The following is a 21,491-nucleotide window of genomic DNA, read 5'->3' on the forward strand; positions in this document are numbered from 1 at the left end:
AGATAATGGCACATTAATGGCTAAGGAGCCATGAGTGAAGTCATCCATTGGTACCCGCAGGGCATGGGTTCCAAGACCCCTGCAGGGACTAACAGCCACAGGTGTTCAAGTCCCTGTGTAAAATGTCACAGTGTTTGCACATAACTTACAAACATCATTCCATATGCTTTAAACCATTTTTATATTACTTATAATTTCTAATATAATGTAAACTCTATGTAAATGGGTGATATAATGTCTTGCTTAGAGAATAATGACAAGGGAGAGTCTGTGCATGTTCAGTACACACATTTTTTTTTTCCAGAATTTAAAAAATCTGCAGTTGGGGGCTGGGGATGTGGCTCAAGCGGTAGCGCGCTCGCCTGGCATGCGTGCGGCCCGGGGTTCGATCCTCAGCACCACATACAAAACAAAGATGTTGTATCCGCCGAAAACTAAAGAATAAACACTAAAAAATTCTCTCTCTCTCTTTCTCTTAAAAAAAAAAATCTGCAATTGGTAGAATCCGTGGGTGCAGAACTCACAGGACAAGGAGGGCTGGATACGTGAGGCTTCCAAAGGCAAATCTGGGAAATGAGGTACCTCCACTCTCACGACGGAGTGCATTTCAGCATTAGCTTATACTTCCCCTCATGTGAGGGGCTCCTCTTCTCTCTCCTGCACTGGACTTAGGAAGGATGTTGGGGTCACAGAATGAATGATGGCTTTCAGAAAAGGACAGGAGCCCGAGGGCCCGCAGGCTGCGGGTGGGGGTGGGAAGAGGCTGGTGGAGAAGATGCTGAGTTGGCATGTCTTTCTGGCTCCCCTGAACTGCCCACATTAAATTTATTTTCTTTCTTGGAGGTTAGTAACCAGGAGATTTTCTTTTCAATGTTTCCACTCCTGAGATTGTGTATCTTCCTACCCATAAAGCACGCAGCGGTTGGCTCCTGCCTTGGAGTTGAGCTCCAAGGAGAGTGGGCAGCCACAAGGACTGGCCTTGTCCCCACCTCTGCTCGTGCAGTTGGTGGGTGCCAGAAGTAACCTGGGCTTCACCAACATGCCTTAAGACCTGGGACTGCCGGTGTTGGTTTGGCATTAAAGAAAAGAAAGAAAGAAAAAGAAAAGAGTGAAGAAATGAAAAGAAAAAGGAGAACAAAGAAATCCAGAGATTCAAGGAGCCCTGGACACCATCTGCAGGCTGCATCTGGAATGTACCACAGACCCCAGAGTTGGTGCTGGCTTCTGGGACCCAGGGCCCTCCTCGGCTCCTCTCTGTGCTTCTTCGTGCTTCTGAGGGCCTGGAGGTCCCAGCGAGGACAACCGTCTGGATGTCCTCCCCATCCCAGCCCTCTGAGCTCTCCCTCTTCTCTCCTGTGTGCCTGCCAGGGTCTGCTGGGTGGTGAGGCCGGGGCCTTGGGCCAGTGTTCCCCAGGAGGTAGCCTTCTCTCTCTGGCTTTCGTGGGGGGCGGTGACATCCTATCCTGGGCTTTGCTTCTGTAGTGATTTACGCTTTAACCAGAGTGAGTCATGGTGTGCATTTTATCTGTTCCAAAGGAAAATAGTGGAGGACATTTATGTGCTGTGGTGTCGGGAGCCTGCTCTGGGGCCAGAGTCAGGAGATCTTGGTGAGATTTCTGCAGCAGTCAAGGCTAAGGCTGCCCCAGGCCTGACCGTCACTGTGGAGAGGGGACAGGCTTGGACATGACGGAGCTTTCTGCTCTAACAACAGAAACTGGGGCTCTTTCCTTGAAATGTCTCTCTGGACACCACCTCCCTTCTGGAGGGAGGGAGGGACACAGCTCTTGCGGCTTCCTCCCAGAATACACTCTACACATCATCTCCTATTTCTCCTTGTGAGAACCCTTTGGGGTTTGCATCATGATGCCCATTTTACCAATGAAGAAACCCTGATCCAGGATCTGGATGTGATGTGCTCAAGCTCTCGTGGTTTGGAAAGTGGCTGAGTGGGAAGGAAACCCAATTTGTGTGATTTTTAAATCTAGACATTTCCTGGAGCGAGGAGCCTCTCAGATGGGCTTTCGCTTATCTGCTGAGGTGGAAGGCCGGTGCTTACCCTCAGACCCCGACTCTAGGCCCATGGAAAAGAGCTGCAGAGGAGAGTCGGCCTGCCTTGGGGCTGGGAGTGGAGGACGGGGCACCACCCCTGGGCCTAGGCTTGTCAGCAGATTTTGTGGGTTGCTTCCTCACGGGTTCTCTTTACGATGAACCTGAAAGTCCACTATTGGTGGCCCTCTGGAAGACCTTAGTGAAATGTCAACCTGCCTTCTAGGAAGGCCAGTGCGTAAAGCCATTATAAAAGATCAACGCGTTAGCCAAATTAGAGTTTGGTCTAGGTGGACACCAGCTAGTGAATTTTGAGACCCGGGACGCAGGAGGGTAGGTGGACCAGGGTTGAGAGGCCTTTGGAAGAGGTGGTGGCGGTGCCTGCCCTTGGCCTTGGTGGATGACTTGCTCTGAGTCTTTCAGGTTTCTGAGTCTCCCTCTCCTCTGCCTCATGGTACATCCGCCCCTCAGCCCCTCCAGCACCTGCCCACGCAGCCCAGCTCTGGGCCTCGGGTCTGTGCTCTGCACTTTCTCCTCCACCCTCAAGGGAGGGGTCCTTTCTCTAAAGGTGGTTCCTTCCTCTTCACCCCTTACCCACGCCCTTCCCCACACTGCTCCACTCCTTTCTGCTCTGCACAGGAGGAAGCCCACCCTCTCAATCCTCTCTCAACTCCCTCTGCCACTCTCCCCTGCCATGCTGAAAATGGCCTCCCCCTCAGTGAACCCGAGATCCTTTTGTGTATCCCTCTCTGGGTGTCTGTCAGCTGGGGTTAGGGTTCTTTGAACACACGCTTCTCTTCCTAGGCGGGCTCAGCACCTGTCCTTCCCACACACTGCTTAGCTTTGGGCCCTGGGGACACCATCCTGGGTCGGGACTGCTTCTGCTCTGTGCCCCTGGGGCCTAACCAGGTCCCTGTGCTCAGAAGAGCTGGACTTCAGACTTGGCTCTGACACTCACTATGTCCTCCTTTGATGTCTCAGTTGCCTCATCTGTAAAATGGGAACACCCCTACTTTCCTTAGGAGTTGCCGAGTCTCTGAATCCATACTCAGGGAGTCTGCTGTGGACTCTTGTTTTTAAAGCCCATCATGTATTAATGGTGTCTCCCTGGGAGCTCACTGGACCATCAGGTCCCTGTCTCCCACACCCCAGAGGGAAGGAGTCAGAATGATCTGCCTTTCAGAGAGCTGAGGTCTCATCTGCCTCCAGGGGCGAAAGCTTCAAGGACAAACTGAGGACTTGGGGACCCAACTCTGTTTCTTCTCAGCACCAGGAAGCTTCCTGCTCCTGAGGACCAAAGGCTCAGAGAAGCCTTTGCCAACCTGGCACCAGAGCTTCTGGGACATCAAATGGTCTTAAAAGGCGCTGACTTAATAACTCCAGTGTAAGTGCAGTAGAGTCATGTGGATCAAATTTCTCTGAACATACACAAGGGTTTAGAAAGGGGCAGAGAACACTCAGCCCCTGAGGAATTTGTTTTCTCTTTCCTTTTGGTATGTCTGTGAGCGTTGTTATTGTTGCTAAAACCAAAGCGTATGGGAAGCTGTTCAAGATGTCGGGAGCCCTGGGGCCCAGCCCGCTTTGCCTAGTTTGAGCTGTGAGTTGGGGGTGTCGTGTGTAGGAGGGGAAGGGGTGAGAACAGAACATGGCTGCTTCCCCAGGCCCATCCCCTCATCCTCCAGCTTCTTGCTCACCGTCCTGTGCTCTTGACACAAAATGAGGCTCACACCTGAAAAACGGGGCCTATTTCCTGTGGTGGGTGACAGGTGGTGGGCTCCTCTCTGGGCAATGCTGGGGCCTGGATGTGGGGGCAGGAGCTGGGGAGTTAGGTTCTTCCCCACCAGCAAGTCCCTGTCTGACCCCTTGGAGGAGATGGTGGGCCTTCAGAGGTGCCATCTCCCTGCTGGAGCCTGCCAGGGGGTCCGTTAGCCTCCAGGGATGCGGCCCAGGTGTGAGCAAGGCTCTGCCCTGGGGCTGGCAGCCGGGTCTGTGCCAGGAGCAGGGAGAGCTTGGGTTGGGGAGCCCTCAACCATGGCCAGAGGCTGGCTTCAGGTTCCGCTGCTTCCAGCTGCAGACAGCTCGGCCTCGTTCCCTGCTTTGCTGATTACACTTTGGGATATTTGACCTTGCCCCGTTCCCTGAGACACAGGGGTCCAGTCCCACGTGATACTTGAGGTTCAGGAGGGTCAAGAGCTTGCCCTGAGGCCTTTGCCTACGTGGCTGAGCCACGTGCTTCAAGCCCTTGCTCTTGTCCATCTTTTGAGGCACCCCAGCAAGGAGCTGAGCCAACATCCCCGCAGGAGCCATGCATAATGGTCAGCCACTATCCCCTGACTGATACTGCCATCGACCTCTCTTCCTAATGATCAACACCTCCGGGTCCTCTGTCTGATACAACTTTCAGAAATCTGCCTGCAGACCAGGGAGAGTGGGGGCCATAGAGGGATCAGGGAGGGGAGCAGTCAGGCTGGACAGGCAAGAGGTCCATGCAACAGCGATTCCTGAAAGGCCTGGGTGCTCCTGTCCGTTCTGCACCACGGCTGCTTTCCGTGTCTCTCAGTCACTTGTGGCAGGACACATGCTCAGGTCCCTCTCTGTGATGGGTGTGGCCCTGTATCTTTCCCACAGTGCTCTTGGTTGCATGTAGATCAATGAAAGCAACCAGGAGTGGATTCTATCATATTTTTTCTGCTCATTTAAGCCCAACCTCAAGGACCCTGTTCAAATGCTCCTCTTCTATGAGACTCCAGGCCAAGAATTCCTCTTGTCAAACTCTGACTAGAGTTTGGCTGGAGGCTCTCAGGCTGCGGGGAAATGAAGCTGGGGGCTAATAAGGGACGTAGCTGTGAGCCTAAGTGACACCAATTCAGCACTGCAAATGAGTTGTGCTGTTAGAGAGAAGGCTAGGGAGGGAAAGGTCATTTTAGGCTAGGAGAAGGACCCAGAAAGCCTTCATGGAGAAAGTGACCTCACAAAGATGAATATAATTAATACCAGGTGATATTTTTGCTTCATATTGCTTTTAAATTATTACAAGGATATTAGCATTGCCTGCTCAACCAGTCTGTGCGTTAGTTGAGAGTGAAACCATGCCTTGCTCCTACCAACATTTTGCAGATTCTAGTGAAATTTATTAGTAGATGTTTAATAAACACATATTAATAAAAATAAATTTGATCTTAGGAAAGGTAGTTCAACTTACTGTTCAAACCATCAAACCACGTAAACATATGGATGGGATTTATGTTTGGGTTAGATGAGGAGGATTACGCCATGAATTCAGCCTTTTCAGGTATGTTTTTGAGCACCTACTAAAGGCCAGGGATTATGCCCCGACTTCAGGAAGAAGACAACTGAATACAATTGTTATCCTGTTTGTTTGAAAAATGCTATGGAAAGGGAAATATGGAATTCTGCAGGGGCAGCTAATCTAGCCATGAGAAAGGAGGGGTCATGAAGGTTTCTCAGAAAAGTGCTAGTTCAATTTAACATAAAAGAATATGGAGAAGGATTTTCAGTTCCAGTCATAAATAGCCACAAAATCTGGACCAACTACATGGAGCTGGTATTTTCAGGCACTGGATAGGAAACAGAGCAGAGCTCTAAGATTCCATCTCATTCCAGCCAGAATGGCAATCATCAGAAATACAAGCAACAATCAATGTTGGCAAGGATGTGGGGGAAAAAGCACACTCATACACTGCTAGTGGGACTGCAAATTGATGCAGCCACTATGGAAAGCAGTATGGAGATTCCTCAGAAAACTTGGAATGGAACCACCATTTACTCAGTTATTCCACTTCTTGGTTTATACCCAAAGGACTTAAAATCAGCATACTATAGTGATGTAGCCACATCAATGTTTATAGCAGCTCAATTAACACTAATTAAACTAACTATGGAACCAACCTAGGTGTTATTCAACAGATGAATGAATAAAGCAAATGTGATATATATATATATATATGTAAAACGGAATATTACTCAGCCTTAAAGAAGAATGAAATTATGGTGTTTACTTGTAAATGGATGGAGCTGGAGAATATCATACTAAGTGAAATAAGCCAATCCCCTAAAATCAAAGGCCCAATGTTTTCTCTGATATGTGGATGCTAATTCACAACAAGTGATGGTAGGGGGCTTGGGAAGAATAGAGTTACTTTGGATTAGGCAGAGGGGAGTGAAGGGAGGAGAAGGGTATGGGGATAGGCAGTAGAATGAATCTGGCATTATTATCCTATGTACAGATATGACCTCATGACCAGTGTGATTCTACATCATGTACAACCAGAAGAATAAGAAATTATACTCTATTTATGTGTGATGTGTCAAAGCCCATTCTGCTGCCCTGTATAACTAATTACAACAACAACAATAACAAAGAATCCTTAAAACAAAAAAAAAAAAGCAGGGCTTGATATGTGAGAGAAGGAAGGAACAGGGCCTGAGCCCACATTTGCCCCTGCTCTCTCTCCAAGGGCAAATTCCTTATTGATTCCAGAAAAACAGAGTACAGAGAGCAGCCATCTTGCTGGACAAAGGAAACCCACTGAAGTTGGGGCTGCAAAGGCAACTAGAATCGGGAGGGGCAGGTCCCCGAAAAGAGAGAGCCACAGCCCCCAAACAATTAAATGTCTCCCTCAGAGCCTGGGGTGTATCCCAAGCGGAGTCTGCAGGGTGTGAGAGTGGAAAATCAACCAGAGAGCAGCCAGGAGGAGGAGGGATTTTAGAAACAGAGAGAGATTTAGGGGTTGCCCACTAAGTGTTGGGGAGATGCTGGGGTTTGGGCCCAGCCAGAAGGAAAAGATCTTGGTGAACACCCTGGGCTTTCATCCGAGACCCTGGGATGTTCATGCTTTAAGAGTGAATCCCATATCCCAGGAGTAAGGGCAAAGCTAGACGATGCCAACCCTAACTGAGGGCCAAACGGTGCCGTGGTAAGACTTATGACTTCACCTGTAATCTAACTGCCTATCAGAACAAAATATGGCATTCTTAAAGGAAGGTAACAGAACCCACATTCTCTATAATGTGTCATCCACAATGTTCAGCATAGGATAAAAAATTACCAACTAAGTGTAGAATCAGTAAAAAGTGCCTGATGGTCATCAGATAAAATAGCCGCTGGAAGCAGACCTGATATTATTTCTAATCAATAAGAACTTCTAAATAGTTAAGATTAATATGTTAAAACAAATAGAATAAAAAATGGACAAATGGAATAAAGAGAGATCATTTTAACAAAATAAGAATCTCTTAAAAATAATCAAATAGGCTGGGTGCAGTGGCATACACTTACAATCCCAATGGCTTGGGAGGCTGAGGCAGGAGGATGGCAAGATCAAAGCCAGCCTCAGCAACTTAGTGAGGTCCTAAGAACTTAGCAAGACGCTGTCTTGAAATAAAAAATAAATAAATAAAAAGTAAGAGAGAAATGGGAATAAACTGGAAGGAAAGGGAGCCGTGGCAGGAAGGCTTATCAGACAGCAATTAGACTCTAAGAAGAAAAAAAAGGTTATATTTGAAATGAAGATAGAAAATTTTCCGAATCTGATGAAATGTATCAACCTCAGATTCAAGAAAACACTAAGCAGACAAATTCAAAACAGAACAAAACTACACTTGGATCTATCATATTCACATTGCTGAACTTAAGTCAAATAGAAAAGCAACCACAGGAAAAGAACATATTCATTCAAAAGAAGAATGATAAAAACAGAAGGTCGACATCTTGACAGAAACTATTAAGTCAGAAGACAATGAAATGACATTTTTAAACGTTAAAAGAAAATCTGCCAACCTAGAATTCTATAACTAGATAAGAGACACTTAAAAAATTAAAGAGAAGCTGGGTGTGGAGGTGACCTGTAATCCCAGCTACTTGGGAGGCTGAGGCAGGAGGATGGCAAGTTGGAGGACAGCCTGGGCAGCTTAGGGAGACCCTGTCTCTAAACAAAAACTTTAAAGGGGCTGGAGATACGGCTTACTGGTAGAGCACTTTCCTAGTGTGTGGGGTGGGGAGGGGCTGGGTTCAATCCCCAGTACTGCAAGAAAGTTAAAGTGAGGTAGAGATGTTTTCAGGCAGGCGGATAAAGGTAGGCAAACAAAACCCCAACTTCCAAAGTTGAAAGAAACATTTTCAGCAGATATGCACTACAGTAGGAAATACTAAATGGATTTTTTTTTTGGCTAAATAAAATTTAGCCAAAAAGGGGAACAGAAGTGTATGAAAAAATTAAGAGCACCAAAAAGGGTAATGATGTGGGTAGAGTAGATGTGAATATTAATGAATCTATCAGAAAGTGATAGAATAAGCATACAAAAAAAATCAGAAAGGATGCAGATGATTTGAACAATAATAACCATATTGATTTTTTTTTTTTTTTTGGTGTGGTGCTAGGGATTGAACCCAGGACCGCACTCATGCTAGGCATATGGGTGACTGCATGACCAATGTGATTCTGCAACCTGTACAATCAGAAAAATGAGAAATTATACCCCATTTGATTCAAATGTATGAATTGTGAAGATCATTGTACTCTCATGTGTAACTAATAAAAAAATTAATAAAAGAGAATTAAAAAAAAACATATTGAGCCGGGCATGATGGTACATACCTGTAATCCCAGTGACCTGAGAGACTGAGGCAGAAGGATCACAAGTTCAAAGGCAGCCTCAGCAACTTAGCGAGGCCCTAGGCAACTCAGTGAGACCCTGTCTCTAAATAAAATACAAAAAAGGGCTGGGGATGTGGCTCAGTGGTTAAGTGCCCCTGAGTTCAATCCCCAGTACCGAAACAAAATAAAACAAAAACAACAAAAAAAAACAAAACCCAACTATATTGACTTAACTGACATATATAGATATGTGCTTAAGAAACTAAGGATAGATGTCTTTTCAAGTGCACTGAGAATTTACTAAAATAGACATTTTTTAGTAACAAAACAAATATTAAAGGATTTAAAATATCTAGGGTCTCTCTGACCACTTGGAATTAAATTAGAACTCTAATAGTAAAATACCTAGGTCTCCAAATATTTGGAAATTATGTTACATATTTTGAAATAACTCATGGGTCAAAGAAGAAAATTAGAAATTATATTAACCTGAATAATAGTGAAAATATCAAAATTTATGGGATGCAACTAAAGCAATGTTTAGAGGAGATTTATAGCCTTATATTCATATGTTAGAAAAAAAGGGTTATAAAATCAACAATTTAAATAAGAAGGAAGAAAAAGTCAAATTAAAACAAATTTAGAGAATGGAAAGAAATAATGTTAAAAAGAGTAAAAACCAGTGAGACAATAAAGATCTAATAGATAAAAATCAATAAAACCCAAACTGATCCTTAGAAAACTTTAATAAAATTAATATACCCATAGCAAGACTGATCAAGAATGAGAGAGACAACACAAATTACCAATAAGAATAAATTATGTGGGTAGAGTAGATGTTGCTATAGATCTTAGATATTGAAAGATAATAGGAGTTAATGAATAATATATTTTTTAAAAAAAATATTTATTTTTAAGTTGTAGTTGGAAAAATACCTTTATTTTATTTATTTATTTTTATGTGGTGCTGAGGATCTAACCCAGGGCCTCGCCCGTGCTAGGCGAGCGCTCTACCACTGAGCCACAACCCCAGCCCATGAATAATATTTTGACAATAAAATTTGAGTGAAATGGACAAATTACTTGAAAAGCTTGGAATGGAACCACCATTTGACCCAGTTATCCCACTCCTCAGTATAAAGCCAAAGCATACTACCGTGACACAGCCAATGTAGTTTATAGTAATGTTTATGTCAATGTTCACAGCAGCTCAATTCACAAGAGCTAAGCTGTGCAACCAACCTAGGTGCCCTTCCACAGATGAGTGGATAAAGAAAATGTGGTAGATAAACACAATGGAATACTCCTCAGCCATAAAGAAGAATGACTTTGTGATATTTGCCAGTAGATGGATGGATCTGGAGACTTATGCTAAAAGAACTAAGGCAATCCCCAAAAGACAAAGGTAGAACATTCTCTCTGATATGTGGATGCTAATGCACAACAATGTCGGGGTGGGGAAGAATAGAAGTTCAGTAAATTAGACAAAGGGAATCTAAAAAAAATCTAAAAAGAATGAAGGGAAGAGAGAGGACACAGGAATAAAAAAGAGTGCGATGATTCTGACATAACTTTCCTACGTACATATGTAAATACACCACAGTGAATCTCTACATCATGTACAACCACGAGACTGAGATCCTAATTAGAATAAGAGGTACTCCATGTTTGTATAAATATGTCAAAATACACTTCACTGCCATGTATACCTAAAAAGAACAAATTAAAAAAAATACAAAAAATACAAGCTACCCAAATTAACATAAGACGTAATAGGAAATCCAAGTTGTCCATTGTCTTTAAGAAGTTGAATTTGTAATTAAGAATCTCCTCACAAAAGAAAACTCCAGATGCTGTACTGGTGAACTTTTCCAAATCTTTAAAGAAGCAATAATACAAATCTTATGTTCTACCAGGGAATAGTGAAAGTGAGAACACTTTTCAACACATTTTATGAAGTCTGAATAATTGCAATGCCGAAACATGATAAACACATTACAGAAAAGAAGATTTACAGGCCAATATACCTCATGAAACAAAATAGAAACAAATGTCTCATAGAAACAAATCCCCAAGAATAATAAGAAAAATACATGGTGAACAAGCAAAGCTTACCCCAGGAATGCAAATTTGATTTAACACTGAAAACAAAGCAAAACACACACGTGCACACATTTACCCCCAAACCAAAAAATCCCCCACTCAACCAACCAATGTGATGAACCATATTAACAGAATAAAGAACCAGATAATATCAATTGTTATAGAAAAAGCATCTGATACACGTCAACACTGTTCACAATGTTTGAAAATCCAACCTCAGAAAACCAGGAGTAGAAGAAAACATCTTCAATCTGAAGGTTTCTACAATAAATAAGTGACTACTTTGTAGTTCAGATTTCATTTAATCATGAAATACTGGAGAAGAACGTTCAGGGTCACCACTTCTATTCAACCTTGTTCTGAAGGTTCTGGACATTGCAATTAGGCAGGAAGTGAAGGTATATAGAAAAGGAAAAAATGAAACTGTAATTATTTCATAGGATATGATTGTGTACACAGAGAATCCAAAAAACCCACAAGCAAGCTAACAGAAATAATAGATGGCTTGGTAAAGTTGTGAGCTAAAATGTCATTATATAAAAATGTGGTTTTATTTTTATGTACTAGAAAATAAGAATGTTTCATTTTTAATAGCATAAAATGTGTAGGAATTAATGTAGCAAAAGATATTCAAGACTTTCACGCTGAAAATTTCAAAGCACTATTGAGAGAAATTTCTAAACAATGAATACATGAAGGGATATAGGTTTGTGGATCAGAAGATTCAGTTCTGTGAAGATTTTATTTATCTATAAATCTTAGCAAATTTTACTGGGAAAAAATGACATGCTGATTCTAAAATTCTATGGAGTATACTGGACCTGGCATGGCTAAAATAATCTTGTCAAAGAAAAACAAGTGCAGAGAATTCATATACCTGGCTTTAAGACTTATTTTAAAGCTACAGTAACAAAGCGGTCTTTCACTGGTGCACTATTTAGATAAATAGACAAATAGAATGGAGGGGAATAAAAAAAATAGACCCACATATACATGGTCATCCATTTTAAACAAACACAACACTAGAATTCAGGGGGGAAAATGATCTTTTAGCAAATGGTGCCAGACCTATTGGACATCAATATGGGGAGAACAAAAACAATTGACTTAAATTATCTTGCACCTTCCACAAAAAATTCATTTGAGATGAATCATTGACCTAAGTGTGAAAGCAAACACATCAAACTTCTAGAAGAAAACAGAGCAGTATATCTATGATTTGAGGAGAGGCAAAAAAAAAAAAAATTTAAATGGGACCTATGAAAAACACTAAGCATAAAAAGATTGATAGACTTAACTTCAGTGAAGTTAAGAACTTCTGTTCATCTGAAGATACCATTAAGAAAATGAAAAAGCAAGCTCCATAGCAGGAAGAGATATTTTCAATGCCTCTCTCTGACAAAGGATTTGTACAGAGAGTATATAAACTTCTATAAATCAAAAAGAAAAAGGTATATAACACAACTTTAAAGAGGATCAAAACACCTCATCAGACACTTCACAAAAGCAAATATCAAAATGGCCAATAGATCTATAAGAAGTTGTTCAACAACATCAGTAAATAAAGAAATGCAAACAGAATCCAGGTGAGATACCATTTCACACCACTGGCCTAGCTAAAATTAAAATGACTGCCAATGCCATGGGTTAGTGAGGCTGCAGAACAACTAGAACTCTCTTGTTTTCCTAGATAGAGTTTAAATTGGCAAGCTACTTTGGAAAAAAAAAAAGTACCTGCCATATCCTCCTAAAGTTGATCATATACCTACCCTTTATCTACGCAAATCCAACACTGAGTCTATATACAATAAAAATGAGGACACATGTCCACCAATGAGAAGGCTATAGCAACTCCATCAGAAATAACCCCAAATGGAAACAACCCAAATACCCATTAGTAGCAGAGTAAATAAATAAATTATGGTACAGTAACAATGGAATACATAAGAATGAAGAATGTGAAGTATATATCATATATTCGGCAACACGTTAAACCTCACAGACGCAATATTGAGTAAAAGAGGCCAAATATAAACGGATATGATATCATCTATGTGAAGTTCAAGATAGCAAAGGAAATCTATGGTGAGAGGAGTCAGAAGAGTGGTTACCCAGAGGGACACAGCCTAGGGGTGGGGTGCAGGAAATGTTCCATATCTAGAACATTCATCATGAGTGTTTGGGTGGTCCCCCTGAAGGGGCTTTGCTATGGTTTGGATGTGGTTCACCCCCCAGAGGTTCACATGCTGGCAGCTTGGTCCCAGTGTGGCAGTGTTGGCAACGTGGAACTTCCAAGGAAGGGAGCCTAGCGCAAGGTAATTAGGTCACTGGGGCATCCCCCTTGGAAGGGATTAATACTAGCTTTTCAGAGTGAGTGAGTTCTGGAGATAAGGAGTGTTCAATATAAGAGTGAGCCTGGCTTCCTGTCATGCTGTGTGATCCCTTCTGCAATGCTCCCACCATGGGGACGCCATCAATCGGGAGGCCCTCACCAGAGGCCGAACCAAGGAGACCAACCTGACCTTGGATTCAGCTTCTAAAACCATGAGCTCAGCAGGCAACTTTTCTTTACAAGGTCCCCAACCTCAGGTACTTTGGTATTGCAGCAGAAAATGGACTAATACAGGCTTCAAAAAGGGTAACACCAAGGCCTGGCCCTTTCCATCCCAGGAAGGAAGGAAAGCTTTGCCTTCTGTCAACTACAGACCAACCTGGGAGGAGAAGGGCAATTAACAGTAAATGTGCATGAAGGATCTTCTTAGGGTCGTGAAAATATTCTATCTGATTTGTGTCATTATGGTACAAGTTGGTAAATTTACTAAAAAAATCATTGACTTGCAGACTCAAATTGAGTGAATTATATGGTAAAATATGCTGCAATAAAGTGATTTGAAATTTGGAAGTGGATCCTTCCCTCCCCCTGATGGCCCCTAGTCTGAGGGGTCCTGGGGTCTTTCTGGTCCTGCTGTCTCTTGGTCTCAGGTTACTTCTCTCCGTCTCACTGTTGCCCTGTCTGGGTTGTGAACACACAGAGATCTCTCCAGAGACCCCCAACGGCTCTCCAAGGAGACAGGAGCAGAGATGCTGCCCCCACTGATGAGAGTGAGTCCCTGAGGCAGGATGCGAGGGGGTAAGTTCTTGGTCCCCAGGTGCCTGCCACCGTTTGTCACATGACCTAGAATGTGAGGAGCCGTTCATTCCCATTTCGTAGACAAGAAGACAGAGACCTGAGAAACTGAATGCTCCAGATCTCGTGGTCAGGGCAGAGCTGATCAGCCTCTGACCTGGTGGGACAAGAAGTCAAGTCATTGACCCTAGAGAGTGAGGTCAGGCTGGGCAGCCGCTGAGGTTCGGAGTAGGGTAGAGGGCGCTGGGCGGGCAATGGTACAGGGCTGGGCGTGGGCAGCAGCTCTCACTCACCACTTCTTGCCACTGATGTCATGCTGCTGCACCGTGTAGCCAAAGAAAGCAGTCCTGGAGCCAGCGATGACCCGGGGCTTCCTGGTGTCCATGTTGAAGGTGGCTGTGAACCCTGGGTGGGGGAAGGGAGAGAACAGGGGCATCAGGCAGGTGAACACAGGGCCCCAGGGGTGTTTCAAGATCCACTGGTGAGTCATCTATTTTAGAGGGTCTTGGCTGTGAAGCCAGTGGGTTCCCTGTCTTTGAGGAGCCCTTGTATGAGGTAGTGACAAAGTTCCCGCCTGAGAGAGCCCCCAGTCTGATGGGTGAGGCCCAGCACCTGCACTGGAGGAGCCTGTAACTGATAGAGGAGGCCTAAGTCTTACTCTGGGGGGACAAAGACTGAATGGAAGACCAAGTTTCTCTCTCAGAGACCGTCTGGTCTGATGGGGGCACGGATAGCTCCCCTCCTCCTCCGTCACCCCTTCCGTCCTCCAAATTTGCTTCTTCCCCTTCTACTTTCCCTCCTCTCTCTTTCTCCTTTCTCTCATGTCTGCCTGCTAATGAGTCAGGGACTTCCCACCACCTGCTCCAGCCTGGGTCCAGCTCTGCTGGCTGACCACCTCCTTCTGAATCAATGTGCAAGGCTCTGTCTGGCTTTAGCAGGGCCACTGCCTGGCTGGGGAAGTGGAGGGAAAGTGGACAGAAAGTCCCACAATCCTTTTGCCTTGGCCTCCAGGGTCCTCCTTAATTGGTTAAGTCAATGCTGACTTAATTGATTCTTTCTTGGGGGAAGACTGTGTGGAGCCTGAATATGACTGTGCTGTGGTTGGGAGGTCATCTGTCTGCACCAAAGTCAAGCTGAAAACTGCTTCTCAATGTAACAGTGTTGAGAGGTGATGGGACCTTTAGGAGAGAGTTAGGTCATCAAAGACAGAATTGCTTCATGACTTTCTTGAGACACTGGAATAGGTCTCACAAGACTGGGTTGGGTCTCACAGGACTGGATTAGTTGTCTCTAGAGCGAGTCGTCCTGAAGCAACTTTACGCCTGATGTTTTGCCTCTTCTGCACATGCCCACTGGCCAGGCTAGCAAAGCTTCCACCCTGTGTTGCTCCCTGTGTTGCCATCCACCTTGAGCCCTAAGCAGAAGCCAAGCTGATGTTGGCACCAGCTCTCAGACCTCTAGAACTCTGAGCTAATAAACCTCTTTTCTTTATAAGTCACCTAGTCTAAGGTACTTTGTCATTTGAAACAGAAAACCAACTAGGATGGCACTTTGGTTTTCTGAGTGTCCTCCTATCTGTCTTCCTTTACCCTCATAGGACCTTGGGAGAATGAACAGGATCTATCCAGGCAGAAGCACATGGCACAGCACCAGAGAGGCCAAGAGGTTTGTCCAGGGGCATAGTGGATCCGGGGACACATTAGAACTAGGACCTTGGATGCCTGCTCAGGAACTCCTTTCTGCACAAGGCATTTTCAGGATGTGGCTGGCCTGCCACTCATCCAGGCCACACCTCTGCCTGGCTGTCAGTATTCACAGGATCACCAAACTGGGGATCCATGGGACTTAAGGGGTGGGAACTTGCCATCAGCCAAGACTTTGAGATTAGTGAAGTGAATCTGGAGAATAAGACTTTTCTCATTTCCACCCCTTTCACATGTAGAACACTATAAATTTCAAAGAACACTCACAGGTATTACCCTTTCATCTCCCAGTGGGGTGGGCGGCACAGGGAAAGACCAGGGTGAGGGAGGTTAGCTGACCTGCTCTAGGTCCCACAGCCCGCCAGGTCGGGGGCGGGGAGACTCTGAAGCTGAGGCTCGTCCCTGCTGAGCACCTCCCTGCATTCTTCCCTGGGCACTGGCCCCTGGTCTGGGTGCTTGGGGGTCAAGGCCTAGGACGCCCACTTGAACAGGGCCTGTTCTGTGGAAACAAGTGGTGTCTCCCACTCTTCCTTTTACTTCCCAGCAAGCTGATAGAGGCCCCCCAAGTTCTATCACTGAAGTCATAGAATTAAAGTCCCCCAGCGGGGAAAACGGGAAGACCTTGGAGTAGGGATGTCAGATACGTGTTATCCCACTTACCCAGGCCAATTGTTAGAACTGTTGGGAGCAGGGAGTTAAGAAAGATTCCAGAAAACCCACACATCTGCAGTCATCTGATCCTTGACAGACTTAAACAAATGGTGCTGGGAAAACTTGTTATCCGTATGAAGAAGAATGAGACTCGATCCCTATCTCTCACCCTGCAAAAAGTCAACTCATAATGGATCAAAGTTCTAGGAATTAGACCAGAAACTACACAACTGCTGAAGAAAACATGGGGTCAGCGCCCCAGGATATAGGCTCAGGTGACTTCTTCATTAGGACTCCTAAAGCTCAAGAAATAATACCAAGAATTAATAAATGGAATGGCATCCAGTCACAAAGCTTCCACACAGCAAAGGAAATGACTAAGAATGTGAAGAGAGAGCCTACAGAAGGGGAGAAAATCTTTGCTAGCTATTCTCTGACAGAGGATTAATGTCCATAATATATACAGAATTCAAAAAGCTTAGCACCAGAAAACAAGTAACCCAATTAATAAATGGGCAAATGAACTAAACAGACACTTTCCAGAAGAAATACAGATGGCCAACCAATATGTGAAAAAATGTTCAACGTATTTAGCAATTAGAAAAATGCAAGTCAAAACGACACTGAGATTTCATCTCCAATTAGAATGGCAGACATCAAGAGTACAAGTAATAATCGATGAGGGAGAGGAGGGCATGGGAATAGGAGCACTTTTACAGTGTTGGTGGGATTGTAAATTAGTACAATCACTATGGAGGTTCCTCAAAAGCCTAGGCACTGAACCACCATATGACCATTCTAAGGAATTCAAGTCAGCATACTCTAGCCATATCTGCACACCCATGTTTGGAGCAGCACAATTCACAATAGCCAAACTATGGAACCAGCTCAGGTTTCTATCAGTGGATGAGCAGATAAAGAAAATGTGGTGTACATACACACTGGAGTTTGATTCAGACATAAAGAAGAAAGAAATTTTGTCATTTGGAGGAAAATGGACGGCACTTGAGAGTGCTATGTTAAGCAAAATAAGCCAGACTCAGAAAGTTAAGGGTCATATGTTTTCTTTAGAGAGGAAAAAGGAAAAAAGTTAGGTGGGGCTCTCATGAGAATTGAAGGGAGATCAGTAAAGTCGAGGAAAGAGACCAGGGGAAGGGAGCAGTGGAGGGTAAAGGGAAATATTAGGGAATGAAATTGACCAAATTATACTGTTGTATCAGGTGCATAAGTGAATGAATCCTGCTGCTATGCACAACTGTAGTGCACCAATAAAAACATGAAAAAAAAAAAGGAAAGATTCTGAGGTTAAGTCTGGGCTCAGGGGCAAGAGTGGTGTGATTCATAAGTAGTACCTGCTGCGGATACAGGAGATGACAGTGCCATCATGTATCTGTCAAACTTGACTTCACCATTCCTAATCTGACACAACGCATGGATTTAGTGTTATGGTCCTGGAGTGGGAGAGGATCCTCACCTCAAAGTGGGAGGGAAGAGGACTATGCTGGTCCATTGGTGCCTTCTTTACAAAACCCGTGCCATGCATGGACTTCTCGGTCTGGCCAGCAGGAGGCAGTCTTGGGAAAGGGGACTGGGGGCAGGTGAGCATGGAGTGAGGGTAGGGGTCAGAGGTGAAAGAGCACAGGTCTCTAACCTGTGAGAGCATGGCACAGAGGAGAGAGACACCAGGGTCACCTATGCAGACCTGGGAGACTGGTGGGCATGTAGGGGTCAAAGAAGTTCCAGAGAAAAACTCACCCTCTCTCAAATTTTGTTCCAGGGGTGAACAGATACACACATGCATGACACCACACACACACACACACAACCCATGCCCACATGTAACAGGCCTGGTTGTGGGGCAACACTTCATCTGGCTCTCTGGAGCCCTCTGGAGACTAGGCCTTTCCCTTCCTGCTTCTGAGCACAGTAGGCAGAGGTGGAGCAGAAAAAGAGGGAGGCAGATGTGGCCATCAGGAAAGCCAGACCACCCGTCCCTTTAGGACTGCAGAGTGGGGGCCGGTGAAGGTGAAGTCATGCATTGTATCTTTGGGGACTTCTCCATCCTGTGTCCTCTATTAGTGCTTCTTGTGCAACCAAGGCCAGAGGGACCCTTCCACGACCTGTCAGAAACTGTCACTCCCCAGCTCCACCCCCTTCATCCATCCATTTCCCACCTCCCTCACAGCTAAAGCCAAACTTCTTTCTCAAGGCCCTCCTCACTCCCCTCCCACTCTTTTCCTACCCTGTCCCCTCTATCCCTTAGCTCCAGCCACACAGCCGCTCTTGCTGTCCCTCGACTGTGTCACACCCATTCTCTGTCCAGCCTTTGTCCTGTTCCCCTGTCTGCATCACTCTTCCTCCCATGAACCACACACCCCTCCATCCAGTTATTAAGGTCTCTGTTTCCATGCCAGCCTATCCGTCACCAGGCCACCCTACCCGCTGTCCCCTGGCTCTGCTGTACTTGTCCTCAGAGCACTTATTACAGACATGCTGCATATTTATTTTTTAACAAATCTACACAACAAACAAATCATTTACTTGTTTATTGTCACATGGCTGATTTTTTTTGGGGGGGGGATACAGGGATTGAACTTGGGGCACTCGACCACTGAGCCACATCTCCAGCCCTATTTTGTATTTTATTTAGGGTCTCACTGAGTTGCTTAGCACCTCACAATTGCTGAGGCTGGCTTTGAACTTGTGATCCTCCTGCCTCAGCCTCCTGAGCTGCTGGGATTACAGGTGTGTGACACTGTGCCCAGCCACATGGCTGATATTTTATAACATTTTCTGTCCTCTAAGGGCCACCAGACTGCTGCATTCTCACTGAGGTATCTCAGCTCCCGTTCATGGGTTCAGTTAATAATTAGAGACCAGCTTCTTCATTTGCTGGAACACTGTCTCCGGCCATCAAGGAAAAGGGACAGGAAAAGAATGTATATGAGCACTGACGTCACCCACATCTTCTTCTAGGTGTCTAACCTCTAATTTTACACCAATCAATTAAATTTCATCAATCACTCAGTAGGGAACAGGTCAGCTGGGAACACCATTAAATACCATGGGGTGTCAGGGTGCTGGGCCGCCCTCTTGGGAGCTCAGCTATTTGTAGGAAAGACCCCGGGGGGCGGAGGAGAGAAGATTCTTTTCAGTGATGAGGCCCCCGCCTTCCTGCCTCAGCACCCAGCGGGGCTCCTTGTGATACATCCCTTGGTGGGAGCTGGGTACCTTCACTAGGGGCTCTGTCTAGGACTGGTCCCGTCACACCCCAGTGTCCCTACCCCTACCTCCCTGGGGACAGGATTAGTGAAATCTGGCCACAGGAAGAGCATTAAGTTACAAAGTGCTGGCTTCCTCCCCAGACTCCACTGGGCATGTGCTTCTCACCAAACCAAACCAACCAGAGGATGGATTTCCTCAAAATGACGTCAAGTCCGTCTCTGACCCTGGCTCCCAACAAGATCTCTGGCCTTCTCTGATGGCCATGGTTTTCATACTTGGGGAATGTACTTTTCTCAGAGATTTATGGCCCCCCGAATGCCAACAAAACAAAACAAAGTTGTTTTTGATGGGAATCAACAGGCCAATTGCAGAGGCGCTAGGAGCCTGGCTGGGCTGCTTGCCACTTCTCTGCCCTCGAGATTGATGACAGAGGGGGAAAAACCACAATTCCTGGGCTGCTCTCCGGTGGACGGTGGCCAAAGTTACATCAGCTGCTGCTCCCTTTCTCAGAATCTTATCTGGGTTTTTAAATAAAGCATCAGTTCATCCCAAGAGGGGCTGGAGCCATAGCCTTGGGCTTGAACATCACTGGGGGCTCAGAATTCTCAAAAGCACTGGCCGCAGGTGAAGGTGGGGTCACCAGCTCCCAGCATCTGGGCGGTCATGGGCCCAAGAGTGAGGGAGCGCCAGCATGGGACCACAGCACCGTCACCTGGTGGCTCCAGGCTAGCTGTAGAAGTGTCTGCTAAATGCCTGCCCTGGGACAGTCCATCCACACTCCTCCCCTCCTCTTCCTCCTAAATAACTCTCTAAGGATCTTGGGAGAAAGTCCAGAATCTTCCACAAGGTCCCGAGGCCTTGCATTTCCTTCTGACTTCTGCAGCCCAGTCACGAGGTCACAGGTCTGTGTCCCAGATGCACCCTCTCTTCTGCCTTGGGGCCTTTGCACATGCCCTCCTGTGTGAACCTCTGAAGAACTTTTATCACCAAACCTAAGCACAAATGTCGCATCCTCCCGCCTGCTCTGGGAGGCCTTCCTGACACCTTGGTGGCATGGGATCTTGTATGACGGTCTCATCACCAGCAGGTAACTGGTGTCCTCTCTCTATCACAGCTGGTAATGGTCCGCAGCCTGTGTGCTGATGTGATCACACCTGCCTCCCCATTAGGACTGAGCTGAGGCAGCTCAGAGCCCTGTCCTCGGCCACCTCAGTGTCTTTGCCCAGCTGTTCACCATGCCCGCAGGTCTTCCTTTCCTCCTCACACTTCAAGGCTGATGACACCTCTGCCACGGTGGGACCCCCTCCCAGGGCTGCATGGCCCTCCCTGTGAACTCTGCGGAGCCTCTGTGGCTCTGCCCTGGATTATAGTGGCTTCCCCACCTCCCACCTTCTCTTACTGGGCGTGTTCAGGGCACATCCTTGAGTGGCCTTTTATCTTTGTCCTGTGTCCAGAAGATACAGGTAGACTTGCTTGCTGAATTTCACACCTTCTGAGAACCTGTTCTCAGAACCAGTACCTGGTGGCTTCTTCCTGCCTTAGTTCACACCCTGGTCCTCTGCCTTAGGTACTAACTGTCCCCTACACCTTGATAACAATCATAAAAGTAACACATGTGCAGAGCATTTATTATGTACCAGGCTCCGTTCCAAGTTTATTTTCTCCTTACAATAGTCTCTGGAAGTAGAATATTATTATTCTCATTTTAAGGTGAGGAAATTGAGGTGCAAAGGTAGGCATGCGGCCAAGGTCACAAAGCTAGGAAGTGTCAGTGTGCACCCCAAGTCCTCATCTGTCCTGAGCCATGAAGTACCCCATTGATGAGCCTCCCTTTCCCAGGGAGCCACTCACCCCACCCCAGTTCCCGAATCTTCACCTCAGTGGCCTCACTGAGGTGAGGACCTCAATCTGAGCATCATTGAAAACCCACCCACCCTAGGTCTCTGGTACTATCTCCCTCTTCCCAATTTACTTGGGTTCCTCAGCCCCTGCTTGGTAGAATCAGACGGATCCCTGATT

The 21,491-nt window shown here is 45.6% G+C and overlaps 1 protein-coding gene across 1 annotated transcript in view; it reads right to left on the reverse strand.

Annotated features, from left to right (window-relative positions):
* The window catches only part of Itga11 (integrin subunit alpha 11), a 116,097-nt gene that overhangs the window by 75,465 nt on the left and 19,141 nt on the right, over positions 1 to 21,491 (reverse strand). Inside the window, exon 2 of the mRNA XM_027925963.3 lies at positions 14,187 to 14,298. Within this exon, the coding sequence (XP_027781764.3) occupies positions 14,187 to 14,298 (112 nt within the window). The remainder of the gene's footprint in view (positions 1 to 14,186; positions 14,299 to 21,491) is intronic.

Source organism: Marmota flaviventris, chromosome 2 (assembly GCF_047511675.1).
Source record: "Marmota flaviventris isolate mMarFla1 chromosome 2, mMarFla1.hap1, whole genome shotgun sequence".
NCBI lineage: Eukaryota > Metazoa > Chordata > Mammalia > Rodentia > Sciuridae > Marmota > Marmota flaviventris.